The sequence below is a fragment of the Capra hircus genome, chromosome 4, assembly GCF_001704415.2.
Source record: "Capra hircus breed San Clemente chromosome 4, ASM170441v1, whole genome shotgun sequence".
In the NCBI taxonomy this organism is placed as follows: Eukaryota; Metazoa; Chordata; class Mammalia; order Artiodactyla; family Bovidae; genus Capra; species Capra hircus.
The window spans coordinates 77,348,651-77,373,889 of record NC_030811.1 but is presented as its reverse complement, the minus strand read 5'-3'; the positions used below and the strand labels follow the sequence as shown (position 1 = coordinate 77,373,889).

Genomic DNA, 25,239 nt, shown 5'->3' with positions numbered 1-25,239 from the left:
TTAAGAGTTTGTCAATACATCTTACTTAATTTCAAGTTTTATGTATATCATTAATATGTGTGAGGAAAATATAATATTCTTCATATTTATAGGAATTAATTATAATGACTTGGTATATTTGAAAACAGTATCATAACACATAGCCTAGTTTTCAGATAGCATGTTTTTCCTTAAAGAAACCTTTATTGTATTGTTGAAATTTTAATGTGTGTTATTAAAACTTGCTGTGGAGGATTGAAAATATAAACCATATTGTCAAGGAAAGCATGTTCAGAATTTTAGACTTTATACAAAAATATACCCAGAGAGTTTATCGGCAGCATTCAAATTCTGACCCATGCGGAGAGAACAGTAAGCTAACCATCTCGAATAGTGGGATATCAATTGAGAATGTGTAATTTCTTTGTTTCAGCCATCAGAAACAATTTGCTATTCTCAGAAATATATTTTGAAATTATAATCTTTATCCTGAAATGCTCCTTTTAACAATACAAATAAATGAGAAAGCTGTGTGCTCTTTCAGGAAAGTGATTTGCCTTCTGCATTGCCTTGAGTGGTGATAGCATGATGATGTGCCATTCTACTGCTTGGCATGGGATAAACAACTAGACCCAGCAGTATATCTACAGAGAAGAGAGTTCTGTGTTTAAAGTGCTAATTTCAGTGCTTCTTATAGTTCCTATAATATGCATTTGAAATTTGGTGCTGACTCTGAATACTTTATTCCAGTTTGTTAGACTATTTCTGCAATATATGTACAATTAAATTATATTACTTATTAAAAAATAGTGTTATCTGTTACTTATTTACTGAAAAAAACAACTCTTTATTTTTCAGAGCTTCCATATGGCTGGGAAAAAATCGATGATCCCATATATGGCACTTATTATGTTGAGTAAGTCTCTAAGTTTGATATTAACTTGTTATTAATGTGTTGTGAAATTGTGTTAGTATTCCATTTATTGTGCATATGTGGCTAACAGTCCTTTTATTCCCCTTTCATCTTACTTTGAAGTACCCACAAAAACTCTAGCCGCACTAGCTAGCTGTCTCTTGCCTCTCCAGCTGGCTAATTTGTCATACTTTCCCTTTGACTCATGATTCTAAAACACCAATTGGAAAAGTGTCTTTCACACTGTCCTCTAAATGAGTGATAATTAAAGATATCAAAGTAAATGCCCTTCATTTTGCAATCAGAATGTTGGGAGCTGACTAGTTGTGCAATAGAGATGTTCTATTAGACCAGATTTCAAAGTCAGTTAAATGAAGCAACCATATTTTTCAGTTGAGGGATGAAATAAAATTTGGATTTCTTTGTCATTTAAGGCCTCATTTTAAATCAGGAGGGTTTTTCTTGTAAATTGGACTTTTATCTATTGGAGGTTGCAGCATAATGAGTTACCACTCTCTGCATCTTTTTATTCAGGATAAAGCCCCCATTAAGGATTCAATTATATACACATCTTTCCTTAGGAAAATCAAGTAATATTCAATAGCTTTCAGTAGTTATGTACATGAGTTACTTTTTCCAGAACCCCTTTTCTGATAGACAGTTTTTTAAATTTTACTTATTGCATCATGTTGTTAATGTTCTTTGGGTGAATAACAAAACCTACATGCCCAAGAAACACAGAGGCTGAAACACTAAAGATGTTCGCCCTCTCCATCAAGATCTAAATCTCTTTCCTCCAATCATATTCTGTTAACAATAATAATCTGGATGGTAGGTAAATGGTTACAAACTAATGACATCATTGCTAAATTGTTTTTATAGCCATAGTCAAACCGTTACTTGGAGAAGGCAATGGCACCCCACTCCAGTACTCTTGCCTGGAAAATCCCATGGATGGAGGAGCCTGGTAGGCTGCCGTCCATGGGGTCGCTGAGAGTTGGACATGACTCAGTGGCTTCACTTTCACTTTTCACTTTCATGCATTGGAGAAGGAAATGGCAACCCACTCCAGTGTTCTTGCCTAGAGAATCCCAGGGACGGGGGAGCCTGGTGGGCTGCCGTCTATGGGGTTGCACAGAGTCGGACACAACTGAAGCAACTTAGCACCAGCAGCAAACCATTACTGAGCTTTTACTAAGTGTCAAGCCCTTCTCTCCACTGGGGAGGTGCTGATGAGGACAGCCTGTGTGCTCACGCCCTTGAGCATCTCCTTCGTGAACACTTGTCTTGAGCTATCATCTCGAGTGAATTTTGGCACCACAGTCATTTCCAGTGAAGGTGAATTTACTTCATTTGCCAAATGCAGTTTTCTAACACAGTATCTAACGTCATGTAGACACTCAACAGATGCAAAAATTAAGATAAATACTTGGAGGTATCACTAATTGCAAAAATAAAGGAAAATCACTTTTAGATGGTTCTAAGGCTTCTAGTCCCATTACATTGCTCATCAATTAAAATACATATATATTTTAATAATACTATAGCTGCAAGTCCTGGTTAATTTTGTCAATGTTAAAAGATTTTCAATAAGTTTTCAGTTCAGTTTAGTCGCTCAGTCGTGTCTGACTCTTTACTATCCCGTGGACTGCAGCACGCCAATAAGTGTTATTTCGTCTTAATTGTTGAATCAGACTATCCCTTGCTTAAATCTATGACATCTGAAATCCAAGGTAGCTCAGTGGAAGGAAAGACAACAGAAGTATGTGACACGCCAGATCTCATCTGTAATACACTTCCTTACATAGTTTATCAAACAAGAACACTTTCCTAAGGTTAGATATTGGGAAACTCCATACAAAGCCATATAGCAAATATTTTAGGGGGCCAAATGGCATCTCTCACAGCTATTCAATTCTGCTGTTGTTGAAAACAACCACAGGTGACACTTCAAATGAATGGGTGTCACTATGTTTCAATAAAACTTTATTAGCAAAAATAGATGGCTGGACAAACTTGGCCTGGGGGGACATGATTTTCTGACCCTTTCCCTGTTTGAAATCTTCCAATTCTTCTTCCATGTCTTCAACTGCTTTCAAGCTGATTTCCAATGTACGAAACAGTATTTAACTCAAACCTTCCTTCTCTGCTTAAATATCTATCAGAGTTGAGAGACTCACACATCAGAAAGCAATGCTTCCTACCTTCTTGATCATTGAGGTGTCTGTTCTTCAAGGAAAGATCTGATGCTGGTAGTTAAATTATTGAATTGGACATTAGCTATAACCCTAAAAGGAAATGATTCTCAGTATCATTACACTTCATATGGTTTACTTTGTATTTGTTTTTGCCTAAACTACATTTCTTCCCACTTGCTTTCCTGGTAGCTCAGCTGGTAAAGCAGGAGACCCCAGTTCCATTCCTGGGTTGGGAAAATCCCCTGGAGAAGGGATAGGCTACCCACTCCAGTATTCTTGGGCTTCCCTGGTGACTCAGACAGTAAAAAATCTGCTTGCAGTGTGGGAGACCTGGGTTTGATCCTTGGGTTGTGACGATCCCCTGAAGGAGAGCATGGCAACCCACCCATTATTCTTGCCTGGAGAATCCCTGTGGACAGAGGAGCCTAGCGGGCTACTGTCCATAGGGTCACAAAGAGTCAGACACGACAGCCACTAAGCACAGCACAACACATTTCTTTCTACATTTCTCCACTTCATTTTTCATATATAATCACCAAAGTCAGAAAATTACTCATAATTTAGTTAGTTATATCTTACATAATTAGATCAGACTAACTTTTAATACTTTTAGATTTCAAGTGATTGTGAGGTCTGAAATGCAGTCGTCATGGTTGTTTAGTTGCTAAGTCGGGTCAGCTCTTTTGCAACCCTATGGACTGTAGCCCACCAGGCTCCTCTGTCCATGGGATTCTTCAGGCAAAAATACTGGAGTGGGATTTCCTTCTCCAGGGGATCTTCCCAACCCAGGGATTGAACCCACATCTCCTGCAATGGCAGGCAGATTCTTTACCACTGGGCTACCAGGAAAGCCTCTGGGTACAATCAGAGTGAGTCTAATAGTTTAACTTCCTTCAGGTTGCATCTAATTCTACTATTTGTCATGGCTTTTTCCCCATTACATGATTCCATAGGTATACCAATACCAAGAATTAGGCATGTGTATGTGTATCAGACCAGTCAAAAAACTAAGGTAACTCAGACCTCCAGATAATTTTAAATAGAACTGTATGCCATTATTTCTTAGAAATGTCTTTTGGAAAAAAAAATCATCGAAATAATTGAAATACCTCAACTTGTAAATGTTGTGTGTTTACATTATATAATGGGTTCTCTGGAGAGCTATCATTTTTGGTATTTAATTGCATACGCCATTACACAATTAGAGGACTGGTTACAAAATATGGAAAACATTCCATCCTCCCACCAAGTGGTAAAAAAGCCTAGGACTCTAGAAGTCTAACTCAGCAGTTACTCTTCAGACAAACCAACAACTAGGAGGAGAAGTTGTAGAGCAGACACCAGCAGTGAATGTCAGAGTGAAAGACACCCTGTGCCTCTGGCACATTTGCACACTCACTCACCCCTGCCAGCCACAGATAAGCCAGTAGGACTCCAGCAGTCAACAGCAGGAAAGTGTTTATGCAACTTGACACTGGAAAACCTGGGCTGAGTAAATTTTGACCACTATTGGTAACTTTAACTTGCTGTGTCATAGTTTTATCCTGGGCAAATCTAGTTTTAAGATTACAGATTTAATATATTTAAAACTCAGAAAAAAATTATCATTATTATCATGTAAGTATCATTGCCTCATGGCATCTGGTCCCATCACATCATGGCAGATGGGAAAAAATGGAAACAGTGAAAGACTTTATTTTCTTGGGCTCCAAAATCATTATGGACAGTGACTGCAGCCATGAAATTAAAAGACACCTTGGGAAAAATCTATGACAGACCTAGAGAGCATGTTTAAAAGCAGAGACATCATTTTAAAGCTATGGTTTTTCCAGTAGTTGTGTAGGGATGTGAGAGTTGTACCATAAAGAAGGCTGAGCGCTGAAGAATTGATGCTTTTGAACTGTGGTGTTGGAGAAGACTCTTGAGAGTTCCTTGGACTGCAAGGAGATCCAACCAGTCAATCCTAAAGGAAATATACCCTGAATGTTCATTGGAAGGACTGATGCTGAAGCTGAAGCTCCAATACTTTGGCCACCTGATGCAAAGAGCTGACTCATTTGAAAAGACCCTGATGCTGGGAAAGATTGAAGGCAGGAGGAGAAGGGGCTAACAGAGGATGAGATGGTTGGGTGGCATCATCGACTCAACAGACATGAGTTTGAGCAAGTTCTAGGAGATAGTGAAGGACAGGGAAGCCTGGCTTACTGCAGTCCATAGGTTGGCAAAGAGTCAGACATGACTGAGCAATTGAACAACAATAGTATAATGAAGTAAACTGTCTTAAATTGACGTATGGGGAAACTCTGTCTGAAGAAGTTCAGTATTGATAGGAATGGACTCGGGCACTGTGACTGTAGAGCCCGGAGTCCAAACTCTTGCTTGAAATGCATCCCATAAATGTAGTGTTCATAATCCTCATGTGATGGTCTGAACAAGCTTCTGCAACTCATCACTGGAGAGGAACAGAGAATCCCCAGAGGACATCTTCTCCCCGGCTCCCCTCTAGTGGTATCACAGGAGGGTGACAGAGAGTGGTGGTCATGTTGCACACAGCCCCACCAGGCTGACTTCTGACTCACTCATTCTGAGCCACCAACTCCACCACCCATGGCTTGAGGGTGGTCCCAGACACTCTGGCCCCCAAGAGCAAGACTGGAAAGTCCTGAACAGAGAGGATTGCATGTTGTGAGGGCCCCAGCATAGAGATGTTGCCCCTTATTTGGAGCTACAGAAGCAGCCACACAGCTCTGTATTTTGAAGAACAGTGAGGCTCACTCAGCATGTTTTCTTATTTCATCTGCAGACAGGACAGACAGACCACATTTCTGCTCAGTTTAGCCACAAAAAGAGGTTAGCCCTATTTTTCTTGACACTAAATCCATAATAGTGCAGGACTTAGCAATGTATTAAAAGTCCTAAAGTTGCTAACTAGAAATGTAACTGTCACTGTTCATAAAGAAAGGGAATTTTTTAATGAAAAAAGTACAAAATGTAGAGTTGAACAGCTGTGACTTTTGTACAAATGTGTTTTTTTTCCTCCTCTTTTGTGAAATTATGTCTGCTGGGTGCATTTTGGTTTCAATGGCAGTTACACAATTTGCTTAACTAGCTCGCCCAGAAGACACAATTTCCTGGAACAGTTTTCATGCAAAGCTGCCTTCTCTGGCACAGGCGGAGAAGCAAACCATACAGCTACAGTTAAGATAATAGTGGAGACTGACAGATGTGATTTTCATGTAAAGGTTTTACAAGTTTTCATGTGATGTCACACATCTGCTACTATGAAATGTTACTTGTGTGCAATTCCAGAATGTATGAAAGATACCATATAATATCTCCAATATAACATTGAATGTGAAAGGAGAATTGCATTCATTTCATGGTTAATGATGAGTATTTGTCATGATGTAGCAAGTTGCAAAGTGGTTAGAGGGGATTTTAACGCAACAGCATTATCTTAACAATGTTTTTCTCCTTTATGCCTTTGAGTAGTTCTCTAAATATTCCAAGAAAACACTTTTTAAGTTCAGAATTTTTGAAAAGTCAGCATATATGTAAAACACGTCCAATTAGAAATCAACACAAAAGTATATCCTTTTAAAATCTTGCCTTTTCTTAGAGAATTTTTTTCCTGTATTGAAAGATAATTTTTTCAAACTTTCAATGTTTTCTTCAGTTTTCAAAAATCAGCACACTGTTCTGATGCTTTTAAACAGCTATTTAAAAAAGAATCCTTTCACCACCTTAACAAACTTGTGTAATAGAAGATATTAAACTAAAATGCACTGTTGAAGTTGCTCAGTTACGTTCTAAAGGGAGCTCTAAATCTTGTCAGTAGCATTTGCTCGTATCAGTTATCACTTAGTGGCCAAGAACACGGGTGGCAGCATTTCACAGTATCACAGGCGGAAAGGGCGGAGGATGGGGATCAGAATGGAGAGAGGGGAAAGGAGAGGAAGAGATTGTATTGTGCATCTATTACATGCCAGTCAGTATTCTAAGTACTATACATATTACTAACTCATTTAATCAAAACAAAACAACTGTGAAGTCTATGTTACCATCCCAATTTTATAGATAATGAAATAGAAAATAAAGATAAAAAGATAAAAATAACTGAGATATAGCTATTTCTACAAGTACTAAATAATAAAGCTGGAATTTGAATCTAAGCAGTCTCATTACACAGCTGGTGAAAGTGAAAATATTCATTGCTCAGTCATATCTGACTTTTTATGACCGCATGAACTGTACTGTCTATGGAAACCTCCAGGCAAGAATACTGGAGTGGGTTGCCATTTTCTTCTCCAGGGGATCTTCCTGACCCAGGGATCTGACCTGGGTCTCCTGCACTGCAGGCAGATGCTTTACCATCTGAGCCACTAGGGAAGCCTTAGCACCTAACACAGGTATGTAGGAAGTGCTGAACAAATGTTAATTATATTTTATCTTATGTATCCCAGTGGCATAGCTAAAGACTGTCCTTTTGGCATTACCTGCTTTTTCAGTTCTTTCTTGATACAGTAGCAGTGTTGGTCACTCAGTCATGTCTGACTCTTTGTGACCCATGGACTGTAGCCCGCCAGGCTCTGTCTGTCCATGGAATTCTCCAGGCAAGAATGTTGAAGTGGGTAGCCATTCCCTTCTCTAGGGGATCTTCCCAACCCAGGGATAGGACCCAGGTCTTTTGCATTGCAAGCAGATTTTTTACTGTCTGAGCTACCAGGGAAGCCTTTCATGATACAATGCACCCCCAAAAGTGAATAATTCTAAGGATGATTATTTGATTTGTAAGAAACATATAACTAAATCTCATGGTTAGAGTGTGCCATATTGAATTAAAAATACCATTTCTGGTATTTTTTCCAAAAGCCCACTGAAAATGATGAAGTAAGGACTGCAGAGTGTGATATTTCTGTGTCTTCCAGAGGGGCTGAGGTTTCAGGGTAATTTCCAAAGAAAGTACATGTGATGAAAGGATTTATTTAATAACACAGTGATGTTTAAGACACTATTTTTACTTTCAACTACTTTCACATCCATTGTCCCAGAGAATGAGGGAACAAATCTCTGAGGAGTTAAGTGAGTTCTCAATGAGCAGACTCCTAGTAAGGCTGCAGCTATCTGATGCGTGGAGAGCTAAGAAAGACCTTTCAATAGACTAGCTATGTTTTACATTAACATTAACTTTATAATTTATAAAGTGTTTCTCATGTTTATTAAATAAGCATAAATCAATTAACTTCACAGTTCAATGAAGGGAATAAGAATATTGAAATAAACATAAGATATTCTATTTCTAACCAAACTATAGTCAGTTCTTTCTTACTAAGTTATTACATTTTTACCTCCTTCTGGCTGATCCAGGTCAACTTCATAGTATGCAGCATCACTCCTTTCTGCCTGGAGAAGACAAGCATCAAACCTTATTGTGAGGGATCTCCTGGGTTCACATACATGTTCTTTACACTATGTTAGCATTTCTGATAGTTTGTCACTGATAATTCTTACTTACCACTCTATACTACTTACTCATACTATGTAAATTTCAACTGGCTATTGATCTACTTTGTTAACAGTGCACTTCAACCACAGATTGGTGGAAAAACTTATGCTTGTTTCTGCTTTTTTTGCCAAAGTCTGTCAAATATTTTTAAACTATGATTCTTTCAAATCAAAATGAAGTCTCATGTCCAATCTCCCTGCTTACTATTATCATACAGTTAAGACCTGGGTATATGCCCCTCATCAACCCTTTTCATGAAGTTAGAGATAATTTTTCATCCTGGAAGGTATTTCCCCATTGCTGATTCATTTTAATATGACCAAAATTTATTTTGTATTCCAGTTGCCTTTCCTTCTCCTGAATGTCTTTTCACCTGAAGGAAAGAAAACTCAACTCTATAATTGGATATATTTTTTTTAGCAACTTTTAAGCTGATAAACTGCCTTATTTTAGCAAATCTTCTGGTTCAAAGTTAAAAAATGTCTTAGGAGCCTAGAAGTTTAAATAGACAATTGAAAGTGGACTTGTACAAATAACAATGAGTTAATCACTTTGATAGCAGTTATCTTTTTGTTTTTACAATTCTAATGAATCACTTTTTTGTTTCGAAGTCAGTAATAAAAGACAAAATAATTATTATTCCAGCATCATCTGTTCTTTTCTTTGAAAATGTTAGTGAAGAGTTTAATGTATGTAATGAAAACATGAATGTAATGTAAACTGTTGTTTGTCTTGAAACATTTTTTTTATTAATTAAATTAGCCTCTCATTCAGATACTTCTGGAGAGTTTGAACACAACATCTAGCACACAGCAGGTGAACTGAGGGGTAGAGGCAGCAATATCCCTGAGCCCTTATTATCCCAAGGAGAGATGACGAGACCAGTCATAACTGGAAACACCACTGCGTGCTCCCAAGGAAGGACTATGCTCTCTCCTTCTATCCCATCTTTTCTGTAGGACCGTGAGAACTGGCGAATGGCCATGGTGAAGGAAGTGAGGACAGTCTGCAATTGGGCCTTGCTGCTCGAGGGAGTTTCAGGCAACGTTCTGAGAGGAGTGTGAGCAGGTGGATGTGGGGAGTGTCATTTCTTCACTGAGAGGTCCTAGGGTGCTGTGAAATGTGCTCTCTCTCCTGATGGAGGAGGATCGCCTAATTCTATTCTGTGTAGGTCATTGCTAGGCCAGACCCAGAGAAAACTGCCACCATCTTTCACTGGATAATTCTGTTTGGCTCTTGCCAAGGTAATGTTATAATAACAAGTAAATTATTGTCATCATTCCATAATTTGTGAAATAGTTAGCTTATATAGCTTTTTAATCTCTGTCTGGATTAAATATGTTAGGTTTCTTGTGAATGAACTACAAATTGTCTCCTGCTACCAGTCTGTATCACCACATACTTTGGAGCCATATCTTAGACTAAGTTCTGAAGTTAGCACATGAAGTGAAAAATTGGATAGGGTCAGAATTATCCTAAAAATTCCTCAGCATCCTGTCATGTTGGAGACTAGCATACTGAAACAACATTGCTGTTTTTTCCTTTAGTGTTGGAAAAGAATTCTCTCTGGAATTAAACCGGTTGGCTGGCATTTAGGTCCTTTAGATCTTTAATGGATACAAAACGAGAATCACATTCAGCTCAGGGAGAGGCTGTCAGACAGATGAAGAAATTTAGTGAAACAGAATAAGCAGTAGATTGATGTCATTTGTGTACATTATTATGAATATAACAAAAGACGGTCACCTGCCCCCACATGAAAGCTATAATTTCATCTCTTTTACTATTCAGGTAACGTTTTTCAAAACTGTTTTTGTGTCACAGACCATAATGTTAGTAATAGTTTGTCCTTTTTTGCATGCATGGTTTTGAATTCACAGGCTAGTAGAAAATTACACTTAACCTCTCTGGCTTCTATCTGTTATATGAGTGGTTTGGATTAGGTGATTGCTAAGAGTTCTTCTAGTTCAAGGAACATCCACTGCACCTTGTGTTAACAAGGATAAATTTGGGCATTCTCCCGTGTTAAGCCTCGTTGTTTTCTCATTATGCCTGCTGATCAAAGATTACTTAAAGTTTAAAAGCATTTTCTTTCCATTTCTGCTTGTTATTTGGCTAGACAATAACATATATTCCCATTCTTTTATTTTATTTTAATGATTTTAACAATCCCATCATGTGAATGTTAACGAAAGACTTCCAAAAAGAGTGGACTATTATAATAGAATCTCCTTACAAAGCTCTGACAATATATTGTCATGAACACATTGTATTTGATATCTACAATGTATTTTATATCTACAGATATGAAACTAATTATCATTAAATAAAAAGTCAGTGATATAAAGAGAAGCTTATAGACAAAAAGTCGGGTGAGAACTATATTTTTCTCACCATTGTCAGAGCTGAAGACATTTGAAGGGAATATTGTTTTCCATTTTTTATACTACAAGGTGACATTGTTAAGGGGCTTCCCTGATAGCTCAGTTGGTAAAGAATCTGTCTGCAATGCAGGAGACCCTGGTTTGATTCCTGGGTCAGGAAGATCCCCTGGAGAAGGGATAGGCTACCCACTCCAGTATTCTTGGGCTTCCCTTGTGGCTCAGTGAGTAAAAAATCCACCTGCAATGTGGGAGGCCTGGGTTCAATCCCCAGGTTGGGAAGATCCCCTGGAGAAGGGAAAGGCTACCCATTACTTTTCTATTCAGTGTTTAACAGATGACTTTATTTACCTAAATGAAATTATGTTACCATAGACAGATAACAATACAATAGATAGATAACAAACTTTTTATTACCAAATTTTATATATTCAATCTAGCTAAATAAGATGAAATTTAAAATTATCAGGAAAAAATTCTGTCCTGTGGCTGAGCTTATCTGGATCTGGCCTGTGATAGGCCAATAAAATTATATTTTCATTAATCTAGTCCAGGTAAAATTCACCATTAGGTATTTGGTTTCCAAAAGCTTATTAAGTAACACTTATTGAGTCTGTCACAATGTAAAAAGCTTAGTTCAAATTTCTATTTAGTGCAATACTCATGTATAGAGGTTGACAAAGTCCCCGCTTTTTATTCTCACTTCACTTTCTCCAGTTTCAATTGGACATCACAAACATAGGATTTTCAGACAAAATGATAGGAATGATTGCCTTTCTTTTTTCTGTACTATTACTTAGTTAGTTGGGGCATTGACTTAATATGTAAATAATAAACAGCTGTCAGTCAGGCCAGGAAAATCATATTAATACTACCATCTCAGTTCAGTCAGTCAGTTCAGTTTCTCAGTCGTATCCAAATCTTTGCGAACCAATGAATCGCAGCACGCCAGGCCTCCCTGTCCATCACCAGCTCCGGAGTTCACTCAGGCTCATGTCCATCGAGTCCGTGATGCCATCCAGCCATCTCATCCTCAGTCGTCCCCTTCTCCTCCTGCCCCCAATCCCTCCAGCATCAGAGTCTTTTCCAATGGGTCAACTCTTCGTATGAGGTGGCCAAAGTACTGGAGCTTCAGCTTTAGCATCATTCCTTCCAAAGAACACCCAGGGCTGATCTCCTTCAGAATGGACTGGTTGGATCTCCTTGCAGTCCAAGGGACTCTCAAGAGTCTTCTCCAACACCACAGTTCAAAAGCATCAATTCCTTGGTGCTCAGCTTTCTTCACAGTCCAACTCTCACATCCATACATGACCACTGGAAAAGCCATAACTTTGACTAGATGGACCTTTGTTGGTGAGTAATGTCTCTGCTTTTGAATATGCTATCTTGGTTGGCCATAACTTTTCTTCCAAGGAGTAAGCGTCTTTTAATTTCATGGCTGCAGTCACCATCTGCAGTGATTTTGGAGCCCAAAAAAATAAAGTCTGACACTGTTTCCACTATTTCCCCATCTATTTGCATGAAGAGATGGGACCAGATGCCATGATCTTTGTTTTCTGAATGTTGAGCTTTAGGCCAGCTTTTTCACTCTCCACTTTCACTTTCATCAAGAGGCTCTTTAGTTCCTCTTCACTTTCTGCCATAAAGGTGGTGTCATCTGCATATCTGAGGTGATTGATATTTCTCCCAGCAATCTTGATTCCAGCTTGTGCTTCTTCCAGCCCAGCGTTTCTCATGATGTACTCTGCATATAAGTTAAATAAGCAGGGTAACAATATACAGCCTTGATGTACTCCTTTTCCTATTTGGAACCAGTCTGTTGTTCCATGTCCAGTTCTAACTGTTGCTTCCTGACCTGCATACAGATTTCTCAAGAAGCAGGTCAGGTGGTCTGGTATTCCCATCTCTTTCAGAATTTTCCACAGTTTATTGTGATCCACACAGTCAAAGGCTTTGGCATAGTCAATAAAGCAGAAATAGATGTTTTTCTGGAACTCTCTTGCTTTTTCAATGATCCAGTGGATGCTGGCGATTTGATCTCTGGTTCCTCTGCCTTTTCTAAAACCAGCTTGAACATCTAAAAGTTCACGATTCACGTATTGCTGAAGCCTGGCTTGGAGAATTTTGAGCATTACTTTACTAGCGTGTGAGATGAGTGCAGTTGTGCAGTAGTTTGAGCATTCTTTGGCATTGCCTTTCTTTGGGATTGGAATGAAAACTGACCTTTTCCAGTCCTGTGGCCACTGCTGAGTTTTCCAAATTTGCTGGCATATTGAGTGTAGCACTTTCACAGCATCATCTTTCAGGATTTGAAATAGCTCAACTGGAATTCCATCACCTCTACTTTGTTCATAGTGATACTTTCTAAGGCCCACTTGACTTCACATTCCAGGATTTCTGGCTCTAGATAAGTAATCACACCATCATGATTATCTTGGTCATGAAGATCTTTTTTGTATAATTCTTCTGTGTATTCTTGCCACCTCTTCTTAATATCTTTTGCTTCTGTTAGGTCCATACCATTTCTGTCCTTTATCGAGCCCATCTTTGCATGAAATGTTCCCTTGGTATCTCTAATTTTCTTGAAGAGATCTCTAGTCTTCCCATTCTGTTGTTTTCCTCTATTTCTTTGCATTGATCCCTAAGGAATGCTTTCTTATCTCTTCTTGCTATTCTTTGGAACTCTGCATTCAGATGCTTATATCCTTCCTTTTCTCCTTTGCTTTTTTTTTTTTTTTTTTTTTTTAAATTTTAAAATCTTTAATTCTTACATGCGTTCCCAAACATGAACCCCCCTCCCACCTCCCTCCCCACAACATCTCTCTGGGTCATCCCCATGCACCAGCCCCAAGCATGCTGCACCCTACGTCAGACATGGACTGGCGATTCAATTCTTACATGACCGTATACATGTTAGAATTCCCATTCTCCCAAATCATCCCACCCTCTCCCTCTCCCTCTGAGTCCAAAAGTCCGTTATACACATCTGTGTCTTTTTTCCTGTCTTGCATACAGGGTCGTCATTGCCATCTTCCTAAATTCCATATATATGTGTTAGTATACTGTATTGGTGCTTTTCTTTCTGGCTTACTTCACTCTGTATAATTGGCTCCAGTTTCATCCATCTCATCAGAACTGATTCAAATGAATTCTTTTTAATGGCTGAGTAATACTCCATTGTGTATATGTACCACAGCTTTCTTATCTATTCATCTGCTGATGGACATTTAGGTTGTTTCCATGTCCTGGCTATTATAAACAGTGCTGCGATGAACATTGGGGTACATGTGTCTCTTTCAATTCTGTGCTTTTCACTTATCTTCTTTTCGCAGGTATTTGAAAGGCCTCCCCAGACAGCCATTTTGCTTTTTTGCATTTCTTTTCCATGGGGATGGTCTTGATCCCTGTCTCCTGTACAATGTCATGAACCTCATTCCATAGTTCATCAGGCACTCTATCTATCAGATCTAGTCCCTTAAATCTATTTCTCACTTCCACTGCATAATCATAAGGGATTTGATTTAGGTCATACTTGAATGGTCTAGTGGTTTTCCCTACTTTCTTCAATTTAAGTCTGAATTTGGCAATAAGGAGTTCATGATCTGAGCCACAGTCAGCTCCTGGTCTTGTTTTTGTTGACTGTATAGAGCTTCCCCATCTTCGGCTGCAAAGTATATAATCAATCTGATTTCGGTGTTGACCATCTGATGATGTCCATGTGTAGCTACCATCTACTAAGTAGTTTTTATGTATTCAGCATTTTACATAACTTATTTAGTCATTACAACAACACTTTATGTTAGATATTATTCACATTTTACAGACAGAGAAACTTAAGCCAGACCATCAACCTCGTAGGCGGTAGAAATGGAGTTGCAGCCCAGGACAGGAATTAAAAGACTTGATGCTGTTGGTATTTAAGTTACACTTGACTCCCATACTCTGAGTACCACCAGATAATATAAACACATGTAAGAATTAAAGATTTTAAAATTTAAAAAAAATAAAAAATTAAAAAAAAAAAACAACAACAAAAAAATCTATACAGTGTTTAAACACTTTCATATATTTCTCTTCAAAACAATCCTGTGAGGTGAGCAGGATAGTTAGATGAGACCATTGCAATTCAGAGATACAGGGGAACTCTACAAAGGTAATGGGAAGTAGACTTAACCTGCAGATCCGTTTTAAACTTCAAATGTTGGTTTGATGTTAAAATAGGGAATGATCACTGAGACTCACTGTAAGTGGTTTTCCCTCTGGTGAAGTCCAAGAGATCCACATGAGATTGAGGAAACCAGCGCGCAGGTGGCTCCTCTCACCTATGTTACTGTTCATGGCTAACCCACACTTAGCCACGCAGCTGTCACTCGGCCTCAGGGGGAGGATTCTCACTCATACTTGCGTTTCCACCTTGTTACCGCACAAGGACTTTCTGTAAATACTTGAGCAATGCCATGTTTTCACTTATTGTATGACTGGACTTCAGCAGGACCTAATATGTCCTTTTCAAAGTTTGAAACAAGGCATAGGTAGTTGTTATTATTGACCTTCCCCCATTCTCACTCACATAAATCTCTAATCTCATTCATAAATGTTAGTACAGAATCTTATTAATCATTATCATAATGGCCAGAGACAGCGGCCCATGTTCAGTTTCCAGAGATGGTAAGGACAGAGTTCAAGAAAAGTAGAGTGAGGATCAGCCTTAAGTGAGGCTGACAGGCAACCCCCGGAGGAGACTCCTCTGGTTTGAAAATTAAGTCACCCAGAGGTGGTCTTCTGGCCCCTCACCTATATTCTCATTCTCGTTTCTATTCTTACTTTTCATGACACGTGAAATATACACATGCACATGTGTTTTCTTATAAAATGTATATAGTCCCCATTTCTATGCACATAATCACTGGGTTCTTTAAAAAATAATTCAATAATCAAAGTAATGTGCTATATTTTCACATTTTTATCTTCTGAGAACCAGCTTGTAATTTAAAATTCTGTGAGATCCAGTTTCACTGATCTCACACTGATAATTGTGTGATAACAACAATACTGATAATTGAGAACCACCCTGAAGTAGTCACAGATTACTAAAAATAGTCCAAGCCTAAATATACAGAGGAAGTATCATTGAAAAGTAAATGTGTAATTGTGTCAGAAGCACCTAGATCAGTATTGTTGGATTTGGCACTACACGGAGCCAGGTGTGAGTCATGAATCTACTTCTTTCTCTGAAAACTTCTAAAAATTGTTTACCCTCTCTGAGGAGCAGCTCAATTAAAGCACGAAACATGTTTACCTGAAGGTTTGGCATATAGTATTTACTCAATGAATATTAGTTCTCTTCTCTCTCTGCTCCCTACCACTCTCCCATTACGCCCTCTTTTATTACAAGACTGCCATTCATTTGTCAGACAACTATTTCTTTCTACAAATTGTGGTATCTATTAAATAGAATTTTAATCTGAACAGCTATTAAGTAACTATAAAGTGTGCAAGATGGAATGTTCTTCTGAAATAGCCAACATCGTGCATTCCATCTTTATTTGGAGCTTTAGAATGGAAAGTACAAGCTCAGCCAATGAAGGAGCCTACATTCACCAACCTTGTGTGTATATTGTGGAAAGAAAGAAACATGTTACATTAAAATACATCCCCTGTTACAGATACATGAAGCTGTCATCCCAGAATTCTGATCTTCCTGTAATGGCATGATTTTAGGCATAGTGTGTTAATTATATAAAACTCTTCAACACTAGTTTTTCCAAAAAGCAAGCTATTAAAATCAACAGTGAAGCAACTTACTGCCACCTGTATTTGCTCTTGGTTCTACTGAACCTTTATCATCTCTTCCCATTACTTCTTTTCCATGCCTTTCTTATCTTCCCAGGGTCCTTATCTTCTCAGAATGACAGGCTCCTACCCAGTCAGGCCACATGGCCACTTATTAATGCAAGGTATTGAAAGATTCTGTGCAGATTCTAGGTATCTGGCAAAGGAGCCTTTTCTCCCTAAGATGCATCAAAAGTACTTTTAATTTTGTTTTGTTTCCTAATTCTTCCTGCATTACTGTCTAGCTTATAAAAGGAATAACTGTGTATTTAATTTTTCTCTGATATGAACAGTAATAAAGACTCAGTAGTCAAGAATAATATTTTTTTAATCTTTATCTCACTCTGAATATTAGACTTGGAAACCTAGAGAGGTTTGCTATTCTATAAAGTGGGAATTATCTTCTTGTCACATTGACTTTCAAGATCTGCACAGTCTTGTTCCCAGTCGTGTCTGTCTCCCCTCACTGGCGCTTTTTCACTGGCCCCTCCTTCCTGGATAATCCCAGTCAGCACTGGTATTGCCTTCATGATTCCTCACTTCTCTGACTCTCCTTGATGTCAGACCCGAAGTATGCTTGTACCCATGGCTGTGTGTTTCTAGCATTATGTATGAGTGACATGTATGCACAGGTTTATAATTCTTAATTATATTTTTAGGGTTCAGTAGACTTCAGTTGGGGCCTCCCTCATAGCTCAGTTGATAAATCATCTGCCTGCAATAAAGGAGATCTGGGTTCGATTCCTGGGCCAGGAAGATCCCCTGGAGAAGGAAATGGCAACCCACTCCAGTATTCTTGCCTGAAGAATCCCATGGATAGAGGAGCCTGACAGGCTATAGTCCATGGGATCACAAGAGTCGGACACAACTTAGCAACTAAACCATCAACCACCAGACTTGGGTTGTATCGTGATTTCACATTTCAATAGCTCATGTATAAGTTGTTAATAAATAGCAATCCAGTTCAATCCAGTATATTACAAGTCAGACTAGTCTCACCCTTCCCAGCTCATTGTAGTGGCTAGTTCCCTGGGTAATAGATTCTTCATAGTCACAGAGCATCTTGCTCATCCTCATAACACCAGGTAAGTAGAATGACCAGTACATTGGAGGTACAGTAAATGATGCTGAAATGGTTGAGAATTTGAGGGAGTATCATGATTCTTCCCATGTGGTTAATATCGTGAAACTCATTCTCTAATCTGCCCATGTTCAGGAAACAGGCACATCTTCCAGAATGGAAAGTTTTCAAAGCTGTGATCATCGTTTAGACTAAAGCCATAGTGGAAGTACAGAGACCTTGAAACAAAATAGAACCTCGTCCCATGACTTGGAAGTATTCTTCTTGTCCCATCACTCATCCTCTCCCCCACACCCCTGCTCCCACACCACCACCCACACGGAAATGTAGCAGGTGTAGGCACCATCCCTGTCCTGTCACTGAGCAGGATAGAATTTGTTCCTGAACACTTTTGAATCCACCATTCTCTCCCTGAAATGCCTTTTTCTCCATCTGGCAAAATACATCTCTCCTTCTAGAATCTGCTCAAGAGTCACTTCCCTTGTGAAATTTCCCCGAACCCCCAGATTCAGTTGTCTTTTCTTTTGAGTCCTCACTTTGTGCATACAAATTTTCTGGCTGCTTACAGAGTGACCAGCTCATCCCAATTTACCTAGGAATCTCCAGGTATTAGCACAGAAAGTCCCACACCCTGGGAAACCCTTTAAGTGAGTAAGTGAAGTCACTCAGTCATGTCCAACTCTTTGCGACCCCATGGACTGTAGCCTACCAGGATCCTCTGTCCATGGGATTTTCCAGGCAGTAGTACTGGAGTGGATTGCCATTTCCTTCTCCAGAGGATCTTCCCGACCCAGAGATCGAACCCGGGTCTCCCGCATTGTAAACAGATGGCTTTACTGTCTGAGCCACCAGTAGCCACCAGGGAAGTCCTTTAGTCCTAGACAAATCCAGGCAGACAAACCTCATATGTCTTCCCCATTGGAATATAGACCTCCTTGGTGAAAGGGTTGTATTGCATCCATTTCTGTGTTCCCAGTGTGTTGCACACTGATACATTGACGAATGTGTAAATGAGACTTGAAAGACTGAAGTCAATGAGTCTTTGAACAGAGTTGACAGATACCAGTGGAGGAGCAGTTTATCTAGTTTTGTCTCAATACAGAAAGATGTTGAAATAGTGTTGTCATTTAGTTTTCTTTTAGATAAACTCTATCATACCTCAAAGTTTATAACTCACTACTTTTGCTCAATCTAGAAGCAAAAGGTTAGCAATACCTATGATAACAATAACCTCCTCCTGCACCCAGCAATAAAATTTAAGACAGGTGTTTTATGAAAATGAGAAGAAATGGATAGAAAACCTTTTTAAATGCATGCCTACTGGCAATTTTGGAAAATGAGTCTACATAACTGACAGGTCCTAGGGGCTTCATGACATGAATGATAGGGCACAATGTCATTTCTGCTGAGAGTAAAATATCAAGTTTGCCATGTAATTGGTGAATAATAATGGCTAGGTGATGAATCCCACTTCTATATAAGATACACATAAAATACACATTACATATTACATGTCAGTGTCTTAAGGTAGTACTACCACTGGGGAAGAGAAGAGAGCTCATTTATCTGAAAATATACCCACATTTGGGAAGCTCTGCCTGGAGGGGGGTGGGGCAGCAGACTCCTTAGCTGTGAGAGTTTCAGCACCTATGTAAGAATACTCTTCTCAGTTGCCCATGAGTCTACCTCCGACCTGGACACTATGACTCCAGATCAGACACCCTCATGTCCAGAAAGAGCAAGAGAACATGTGAGTGACTCAATCTTCTCACCCACATTCATAAAGCAAATCTACATTTCCCTCAGGTACAGTAGGGAATAATGAATGAGCATTCATAGAAAGAAAATGATCACTTAAGTGTTAGAACTGGGAAGAAATCTTTCAAGAGGCAGGATTCTATTAGTCTCTTTTTTTTTTTTTATGCTCCAAGTGAAATAGATTTAATTATTCCATTTATCCAAAGCTCATTTTTAAAAATAAAGTATATTTAAAACATTAGTCTTTGAACAAGTGCTTTTAAAATTTGTATTTTCAAAACAATGTGAGGCACACATCATATTATGGAAAGCCTATTTTATAGCTCTTTTTGTTTCTATTTTATCGCCCCTGCTAGTCTGTGTGTCTGATTGATCTTTGCCCATCCTTGCACCCCTTACGACAGTGCCCAGCAAAGACCATTTGAGAAACAAATGTTTGATGAAGCACGATAGCATTTATTGAGTACTGGCCACCTCATGCGAAGAGTTGCCTCATTGGAAAAGACGCTGATGCTGGAAGGGATTGGGGGTAGGAGGAGAAGGGGACGACAGAGGATGAGATGGCTGGATGGCATCACTGACTCGATGGACATGAGTTTGAGTGAACTCCAGGAATTGGTAATGGACAGGGAGGCCTGGCGTGCTGCGATTCATGGGGTCGCAAAGAGTCGGACACGACTGAGCAACTGAACTGATTGACTGGCCTTAAGTGATATACTCAATTTATTTAACGTGCAACAACTTTATGAGGTGATATTACTTTCATCCCATATTTAAGATGAAAAATTCTGAAGCACGGAGAGGGTAAATAATGTATCCAAGAACATATTCTAGGATGGGACTTGGGGGGAGGCTTGAATGTAAATGCCAGCAACATAACTGCAGTGACCAAGTTCTTAATACAGTGCCTCTCCCACTTTCTGTCGAGAGGGTTGGCCCCAGAAGATCCCTGCAGTGTTATTATTGTCTTATTAGTTTCTGAAGCAAAAGGAAGCTTTTATTCCATTTATCTAGACTCAATAGTAGAGAAAACTTTATCAGATCTTCTCAAAGTTTGTTTTAAAGTGAATAAAAATTATAGACAGGGCCGGGAGCAGAGTATGTCTTTGGCTGCCCATGTAGCTGCAGTTTAGGGCTTCAGATGTGAGGAGGCAACATGCACTTTGCTAACCATCCTGGAGTGTGGGAGTCAGAATTAGGGTCAAAGAAAAATTATGGAATCCCAAGCAACCAGGAAATTCATACTGTGATTCTACTCAGGAATTATTCTCTTTAAAAAATGTACTCCAAATAAAATAGAATTTGGGAAGAGCAGGTTTGCATAGGCAGGATGACATACTGAACAGCAACCCCAAACATCAAGTTCACCTTCCCACACCCAGTGCTGAGTGGCTGCCTCCTGGTGCTCCCACATTTTGTCCCTTACATAGTGCCTTTCCATATGAGCACATCTCTGTTGTGACATAAGAGAGCAGGTCCACATCTTTCCTAAGCAAAGTGAATGACTTTTTCACTATCACAAGGAAGTCTTGAAAGATTCTCGGTTTTGCAGGATTCCATGGGTCATTACCCAGATGCAGATTGCTTATAGCTCATAAACTGGCCCTAAGCTTCACCTGAAGTTCTGTCACAACATATATTTTATGGGAGAGTTAAACTGGAAAACAGCAAGATCTATGACCTTTCATGCCTGCCTGCCTCCATCCAGATATTTATGTGACAAACATTTCTTGAGCACAGACTACCTCATGCTTTGGAGTAATTAGTGCAGCCACCTTGATCACCTTGGGAATATTTTACTCGTGGTACAATCTCTATTTGAAAGGTACTTTCTTCCTCTCTCACATTGACCCAAAGATCTATTTCTAAACTGTCAACTGAAGTCAAGATGATGTGAGAGTGGCCAGTGGGTGCAAAAAGTGTTATTGGTGACTATGTGCTAAAAAATGTCCCTCCTCACAAACCCAGGAGAAGCAAGATGGGGGAGTGAACAGGTTGGACTATGGACAGAGCACTGTTAGTGAGGGTCAGACCACGGCCTTGGCCCAGCGGACGTGTCCTGTGTGTACTGACGGGCTCAGGACATGAGGTATTCCCCTTGTTTCTTCCATTTCCTCCCCACAGTGAAGGAGGTGTCAGTCAAACAGGACTCCAACCTGTGACTACTTTTGGCAGCATGTCATCCAATCTGCTTAAATATTTCCTTCCCTCTGTGCATGTCTGAAACTTTCATTTGCATGTGTCCTCTCTTCTTGAGCAAAAGAACATTTGTTAATACTCCCCAAGGCTGAGTACAGAAAAGACACTTCTAGTTGAATAAAGGACACCGTTGTACACCTTCGCAGCTTCCATCTCTAGGGACTGCAGCCCTAGCTGCACAAGAGAGTGATCTGGAAAGCTTTTTTTTTTTTTAATGTCAAGCTGTATACCCCATTTGGAGATTGTGACTCTGTTGAGTTAAGGTGTGCCTGAATTCTCGGGTTTTTTTATTTTGTTAAGTTATTCAGATTGATCCAGAACTACAAAGTACTGCCACATGCAAACTTATCTTATGTTTCCATTCCGCCATGAAAGAGGGTGGGAGAGGTAAGCTGCAGATGAGTAACTATACTGGCAAAGAGAACAGGTGGTGGAAGGGCATGCTTGAATGTCCTTTTGCCATTCCCATATGGAAGGATCTCATATCAGTAGTCTTTCATTTCTGAAATGGGGCTGTTGGGATCTACCCTCCTCAGAGTACGTCTCTTACCCCCTTAGCTCTTAACACCTAAAAATTCTATTACTAAAATGTAATAATAGACTAGATATAAGAATAAGAATTTTTGATAGTTTCCTGTGCCGTACAGAGCTGGATGAGCTGGCTAATAATTCCCTCATAGAGTCTTTAAAAAAATGGAGAGGAGGGGGGCATATGCCATTCACATCCTTTTACACATTGTAGGGCCCCCAACTCCTTGCTAAAAGGGCTAGAAGCTATTCATACTGGAAGCACAAGGAAGACGGCTTCCTTACTCAGTGGCAATCATATTTCTTTGTGATAGGTCTTTTAAGGCTTCAGAGCATTTTACATTTTAAATGAATGACTCTATTTGTGACAATGTAAATGTTCTATAGCAATTAGATCAGGACACTAAAGCCATCCACAGCTTCCACTATTTGTCAGGTACAAGTCACACTAGATGAGTTCATTGGTATTTTTCATTCTCTGTGAAATGTAGAACTTCAGTTTAATGGTGAATGGAATCTTTTCAACCTAGTTTCCATAAAGCAAGTGGCTGCACCTTGACTTTTCTAAGGAAGTAATTACATGCATGTGGCAAGTTGGAGGAATCCAACTGTGTAGTAAAACTACCCCAGAAAGTTCTTGTAATGTATATTCTAAGGATAAAGTTATGTACATGATGAATAATGACCTAGAGAAACAGACACAGAATAGTTGGGAAATGAAGAAATATGGTAACTTCAGGACACCTCAGAACTGTTTCTAGTTTCTCAAAATTAATAACATATATTTGCAGAGAAAAATTTTAAAATACATACTCAACATTTAACAACAAAAAATATATATATATGTATATATATATATATATATATGTGTTGTCTCTCTGGGGAAACAGTGGAAACAGTGTCAGACTTTATTTTAGGGGGCTCCAAAATCACTGCAGATGGTAATTGCAGCCATGAAATTAAAAGACGCTTACTCCTTGGAAGGAAAGTTATGACCAACCTAGATAACATATTCAAAAGCAGAGACATTACTTTGCCAACAAAGGTCTGTCTAGTCAAGGCTGTGGTTTTTCCAGTGGTCATGTATGGATGTGAGAGTTGGACTGTGAAGAAGGCAGAGCACCAAAGAATTGATGCTTTTGAACTGTGGTGTTGGAGAAGACTCTTGAGAGTCCCTTGGACTGCAAGGACATCCAACCAGTCCATTCTGAGGGAGATCGGCCCTGGGATTTCTTTGGAAGGAATGATGCTAAAGCTGAAACTCCAGTACTTTGGCCACCTCATGCAAAGAGTTGACTCATTGGAAAAGACTCTGATGCTGGGAGGGATTGGGGGCAGGAAGAGAAGGGGAAGACAGAGGATGATATGGCTGGATGGCATCACCAACTCGATGGACATGAGTTTGAGTGAACTCCAGGAGTTGGTGATGGACAGCAAGGCCTGGCATGCTGCAATTCATGGGGTCGCAAAGAGTCAGACACGACTGAGCAACTGAACTGAATTGAACTGAACTGATGTTGTCTCTCGCTGTGTCCAGTGCTTTGTATACAAAGTTGAATAACCTGTGGACCCTATACACAAGTATGTACAATATTGAGAAGGAAATAAATATGAAAATCAATCATTAAAACACAGTATGATCAGGTTGTTAGATTAATTATTGTGACATTATCATTTAAGATGTTATACACTACATCACAAAAATATCTTTATCCAAAACCCAGAAAGAATGATCTCATGAGCCTGACTATCAGGAATACTATGTCCTTTAGAACAACCATCTTGAGTTTATCTTAAATATTCCAAAGAATATAATTAGTTTCTTTTTCCTGCTGGATTAGCAGCTTGAAAGCTCAATACTAATTTGCAGCATAACTCTAGTAAACAAATAGGATCCTATATCATTAATTTTGTCTCTTGATCTTCCACCTAAACTCAGCTAACTTCACCATGGATTTTGTTTACTTCTCCTTGTTGTTGTTCTTTAAAAAGGGCCTCAAATTCTCTCAACAGTGAGTCAATGTATAAGAAAATAAATAAACTGATGACAGAAGTTTGTTGAAGGTTTTCTGTGGGAACCAAAGGGAGGAGCATAAAACAGGTTTGGAATGTTGCTGGGTGAGGGTGGAGAAGGAGTTATGGGACAGATGGGAAAAGCATTGTAGAAATAATGGTAGCAACAGCAATTGCACTTACAAATATAGTAATAGGGAATAACTGTACCTTGAAGAATTAACAACTGTACTTTATAATTGTGGGGTTCTCCCTGTATATCTGTACTTTGCAAATATTACTTCTCATATCTTCACAGCAACCCCAAGGAGTAGATATTATTGTCCCCATTTTGCAGATGAGGATATCGATGGTCAGAGAACTTAGTAATTAGCGTCAGATGCTACCTCAAACCCAGGCTGTCTTGCTTCAGCTGCTTTACCACTGATACTCTAAGTCTCACAGGAAGAGAGGAGAGTCTTGATAGAGTACTGCTGATTCCAGTGAAAGTAAAAGTCACTCAATTGTGTCTGACTCTTTGTGACCCCGTGGACTATACAGTCCATGCAAGTTTCCAGGCCAGAATACTGGAGTGAGTAGCCTTTCCCTTTTCCAGGGGATCTTCCCAACCCAGGGATCGAACCCAGGTCTCCCACATTGTAAGTGGATTCTTTACCAGCTGAGCCTCAAGGGAAGTCCAAGAATACTGGAGTGTGTAGCTGTTCCCTTCTCCAGCAGGTCTTCTCGACTCAGGAATCGAACTAGGGTCTCCTGCATTACAAGCAGATTCTTTACCAACTGAGCTATGAGGGAAGTCTGCTGATTCGAGTTGAAATCTTCTATTACATCAGAAATATTATTTCCAACTCTGC

General features: G+C 39.3%; 1 protein-coding gene across 2 annotated transcripts in view; it reads left to right on the top strand.

Moving 5' to 3' along the window:
- Window positions 1-25,239, top strand: part of MAGI2 (membrane associated guanylate kinase, WW and PDZ domain containing 2) — a 1,495,474-nt gene that overhangs the window by 1,124,851 nt on the left and 345,384 nt on the right. For both annotated transcript variants that reach the window (XM_018047275.1, XM_018047276.1), the window contains exon 7: window positions 838-895. In XM_018047275.1, the coding sequence (XP_017902764.1) occupies window positions 838-895 (58 nt within the window). The remainder of the gene's footprint in view (window positions 1-837; window positions 896-25,239) is intronic.